The sequence below is a fragment of the Penaeus chinensis genome, chromosome 14 (assembly GCF_019202785.1).
Source record: "Penaeus chinensis breed Huanghai No. 1 chromosome 14, ASM1920278v2, whole genome shotgun sequence".
In the NCBI taxonomy this organism is placed as follows: Eukaryota; Metazoa; Arthropoda; class Malacostraca; order Decapoda; family Penaeidae; genus Penaeus; species Penaeus chinensis.
The window spans coordinates 19669465-19674464 of NC_061832.1; the positions used below are offsets into that span (position 1 = coordinate 19669465).

The 5000-nt window shown below is 37.6% G+C and overlaps 1 protein-coding gene across 1 annotated transcript in view; it reads left to right on the plus strand.

Moving 5' to 3' along the window:
• LOC125032386 (tyrosine-protein kinase JAK2-like) overlaps window positions 1-5000 on the plus strand; it is a 25723-nt gene that overhangs the window by 6867 nt on the left and 13856 nt on the right. Inside the window, 6 exon segments of the mRNA XM_047623482.1 lie at window positions 1237-1386; window positions 1543-1697; window positions 1807-1908; window positions 2567-2729; window positions 3778-3972; window positions 4290-4403. Of these exon segments, the coding sequence (XP_047479438.1) occupies window positions 1237-1386; window positions 1543-1697; window positions 1807-1908; window positions 2567-2729; window positions 3778-3972; window positions 4290-4403 (879 nt within the window).

A 5000-nucleotide genomic window follows, 5' to 3' on the forward strand; every position in this document is an offset into this window, starting at 1 on the left:
TGTATTATCATAATTGTCATACATTAAGTCCACATAGTTATGGCATAAGGCATTCTTCTCATACTGTCATTATTTTGTTATACAGCCTCATTGATTACTATATTATGAAAGGCTCAAGAATGGTGTTTTGGCAAGATTCTCAACCGTCCATGTACAGTAAGCCAAATCAGGTTAGGGCTCCTTGATGCCTGTTAAGAGTTATATTGTCTTTAACAAATCTTGTAGCAATACTGGCATTAAGAAAAATGTATCTTTTCTGACTTTTAAAAGGTATCTGTAAGTTTTCAGTTTTCAACCAAGAATTTTTTTTTTTTTAAGATGGTGGTTCAAAGCAGAAACACTTGTATTAAATCATTAACCCTAAAGACCTGTTTGCCATAATGGGAAAATGCACAATGTATGTGCTTTACTATTTACCATGATTGTCATGTAGTGTTCTTTTATTATACCTGGTACCATTTGGTTAAATTCCTCCAGCTACATCCATAATGTCACCCCTTACCCTCCTTTCCCTTGTAGGCCCTCCTCTCTCTGAGTCAGTCATACAGTCCCACCTATTTCTTCTTGTGAATGGAATGTATTAAGTTGAATTAATGTGTGGTACAGTATGGCATATTTAAACTAGTCAAATCCCCTGATATTTTCCTCTCCCATTTTCCCCTTCCACACACCATACTATTACTTATCACAGAATTACCTCCTGGTATATCATTGTGTTATTACTATGTATATATCTAGATGTTATCAATTTTTTATTGGTTTACAGGATGAAAATATGATTTTGTTACTTTATAAGGTGGTTATTTACCATACTTTTAGTAGTTCATTCTCATTTCTTTCATGCAAGGCCATAATTGCAATATTTTTTTCTGGTTTGCATAGTATTGATGCTTGTATGTATTTGATATGTGAAATGCAGATTTTCTTATGAAATATTGAGGTCTGGAAGTATCAGCAAATCAAAGTCAAAAATTAAAAAAAAAACAGGCCTTTTTAGTGGCTTGGGAGACATACAAACTGGAGGGCTTGTAATTCCTTTAGGTTAAGAAAATTAAAGAGTTCAGCTAGTTTTCCTTTTCTTTGGAGTGACAGCGTCTATTAGACTGTAGTTTACATTATTCTGGATGGAAGTTATATATCAATTATCAATTTACATATTGACTCTGAGGCTAAATTCAACAGGAGTCAAAGTATTTTTCTTTTTCTGAATTAATTGCCACTTTCCCTTCCTTTTAGGTTGAAGAAAAACGATGCAGTTATGGCACTGAAGAATATGTGCTCCTGATGGATGAGGCTGGGAAAGACTACAACATCAGACTAGTCATAGATCCTTTCCATTCTGAATACCCTGGTCTGCGCTATACATATGCTTCTCAGAGGAAAGGGGTATGAAATTTGATGCAACTTGATAATTATCTGATATAGGTGACGTGCAGTTCAGATTTAATCATTCATTGAATGTATATAATGATATTCATTATGTAATGTAAAATTCTCATAGAATGAAAAGCTGTTAACCAAACTAATATTACTATTTTTAAGGCATGGATACAACTTTGCCGCTTGGATGAACTTGTGTTTGTGTCGACGAGGTTTCAGGACCTTACTGTTGAACTGTCCAGAGAAACAGGTGTCCCCTGTTATTTCAAACTGCAGACGTTAGAGCAGCTTGAGTCTTTTGTAGGCTGCTTGAATGGGTAAGATGTAATTTTGATATTGATTCTGGGCAATTGCTTTTATTATGATGTTATGTATTCTAAGGCATACATTGATATAATAATTTTATACATTCTAATGCATTTTCAGATACTACCGTCTCATACGCAATTGGAATTTTGATTTGTGCCAAGAATTGTCAACACCTTCTCTTCTTTATCTTCGTAGCAATAAATGCCATGGACCAGTAGGGTAATATTTTTTACAGTAATTGTAATTTTAGTCATGTTTATGATGAATAGAGGTAATATTGGGTGATTGTCATTAGTATTACTATTAAGGGGGGCCATTGCATTATTGTAATAATGCAGATGGAGGGGGACCTGTAGGGTTTTCATATGAAACAGGTTTGAGGCCTGAGACAATGCTAAGTTAGGAAGGGCATTGGCTTGTGGATACATCTCTACCTGCCAAATAAGATCGTGTGGAAGAAAGTGCCATTTAAGCCCTCACAAGTGTTTGTGATGTAAAAATAAACACATGATAATGAATGTTGGTATTATGTATATCTTTATTTATTTTGTTGAATATTCCTAACTGAAAGAAATACAATTTTGTGGTGTCTTCAGCAAGTTTGCTGCATAGTCATATAGATCCACCTTGAATGTTCTCCAAATTTGTTAACTCTTGTCTTTTTCTTGAATGAGATATTTGTAAATATCTATCTAAAGTTGTGTATTTTCATTTGTTGTACCATGATGGACCTGAGTTATTGTAGAAATGCTATCAGGAGGAAAATCATTTAGCCTCTTTCAACCTTTCCTAATCAAGTCGTTTCACCCAAGTTGCACAATTCCCTATTTTTGTTTCATTACTAAGAATTAATTCATACATGTTGTTCTTCTTCCAGAAAGCTATTTTCAGCCAAGAAGCTGAAGGAGAAGGGAGGAGGAGAAGTTGGTATTGGTTTGTTGAGGGAGTCCACAACAAAACACGAGATGTACAAATTAGATATCATTGTAGAAGCAAATAAACCTCCTATAACTGTTACCATAGACAGAGAGGGTGGGAAGGTGAGTGAGAAGATTTTGTGAGGGATTTTTTCATGTATTTTAAGTTTCATGTGGATGTAACTTCACAATTTTCTTATTTATTTTATGAAAAATGTAATGATTTAACTAAAGAAAAGAGAGATGGTGAGAGAGAGATGGTGAGAGAGAGATGGTGAGAGAGAGATGGTGAGAAAGAGATGGTGAGAGAGAGATGGTGAGAGAGAGATGGTGAGAGAGAGATGGTGAGAGAGAGATGGTGAGAGAGATGGTGAGAGAGATGGTGAGAGACAGATGGTGAGAGAGAGATGGTGAGAGAGATGGTGAGAGAGATGGTGAGAGAGATGGTGAGAGAGATGGTGAGAGACAGATGGTGAGAGAGAGAGAGAGAAAGAGAAAGAGAAAGAGAAAGAGAAAGAGAAAGAGAAAGAGAAAGAGAAAGAGAAAGAGAAAGAGAAAGAGAGTGAGAGTGAGAGAGATGGTGAGAGAGAAAGAGATGGTGAGAGAGAGAGAGATAGTGAGAGAGAAAGAGAAAGAGAGTGAGAGAGATGGTGAGAGAGAAAGAGATGGTGAGAGAGAGAGATAGTGAGAGAGAGAGATAGTGAGAGAGAAAGAGGTGGTGAGAAAGAAAGAGGTTGTAAGAGAGAAAGAGGTTGTGAGGGAGAAAGATGGTGAGAAAGAGAAAGATGATGAGAGAGAGAAATGCTGAGAGAGAGAGAGAGAGAGAGGGTGAGTGAGTGAGTGAGTGAGTGAGTGAGTGAGTGAGTGAGTGAGTGAGTGAATGTGTGTGTGTGTGTGTGTGTGTGTGTGTGTGTGTGTGTGTGTGTGTGTGTGTGTGTGTGTGTGTGTGTGTGGGTGTGTGGGTGTGTGGGTGTGTGTGTGTGTGGGTGTGTGTGTGTGTGTGTGTGTGTGTGTGTGTGTGTGTGTGTGTGTGTGTGTGTGTGTGTGTGTGTGTGTGTGTGTGTGTGAGTGAGTGAGTGAGTGAGTGAGTGAGTGAGTGAGATAATTTTTTTTTATCTGACTCATTTATATCAGACTCATATGAAAAGTCCCAATACCATCTTCATTTCAGGTTCATCTTGAAGGTAAAAAAGAAGAATTACATGACAGCCTTAAAAACCTTCTGCGAGATTTGATCTTAAAAGACCAACTAGGAGTCAAGCTTTCGAGGATATTACCACCATCCGACTATGATTACGCCGAGCTGCTCCTTGTGTGTGCCAGTAAGGACAAGCAAGTTCAGAACAACAGCCAGTCCGGGCCTAGGGTGAGTGCCTTGACATGTAGTCCCTGATTTGGTTCACTTGTGTGTCTAATTCTGTGCATATTTTGTCATGTATTGTCATGTATTTTCAGCAGAATGATATATTTGATTCTTAAAGATTATTTATTGACCATTGATATCATATACATACATGCATCCTAAACATACATACATGCAGATTTAAACATGCATGCATGCATGCATGCACACACAAGTGTATGTAGTTAGACACACACTGCATTTTATTTATTTTATGGCATACCAATTTCAGTTTATTTTTTAATTATAATTAGAGTAACATTTTTTTCACCTTTTACCAGATCATAAGTATGGACCACCTAACTTCAACAAGACAAAACATCAAACGAGGTCAGTTCTCAGCCTTGATTAGAGCGAGATGGAACGGGCTGGAAGACTCGGATGTGGCAGTGAAGGTGAGTTTAGGGCTATTATTCTTTCTCTTTTTTTTCTGTTTTGAACTTCCTTTCTCTCTCTCTCTCTCTCTCTCTGTCTATTTTTTCTCTTTCTGTTTCTCTTTCTGTCTTTTTCTCTTGCTGTTTCTCTTTCTCTATTTCTCTTTCTCTTTTTCTCTTTCTCTTTTTCTCTTTTTCTCTATTTCTCTGTTTCTCTTTCTCTTTTCCTTTCTCTCATTCCCTTTCATTTTCTCTCTTTCCTTTTCCCTTTCTCTCTTTCCCTTCCCCTTTCCCTTTCTCTCTTTCCCTTTCTCCCTTTCTCTCTTTCCCTTTTTCCCTTTCTCTCTTTCCCTTTCCCTTTCCCTTTCCCTTTCCCTTTCCCTTTCCCTTTCCCTTTCCCTTTCCCTTTCCCTTTCCCTTTCCCTTTCCCTTTCCCTTTCCCTTTCCCTTTCCCTTTCCCTTTCCCTTCCTCTCTTTCCCTTCCCCTTTCCCTTTCTCTCTTTCCCTTTTCCTTTCCCTTTCCTTTCCCTTTCTCTTTCTCTTTCTCCTTTCTCTTTCTCTCTTTCCCTTTCCCTTTCTATCTTTCCCTGCCTTTCCTTTCCCTTCCCTTCCCTTCCC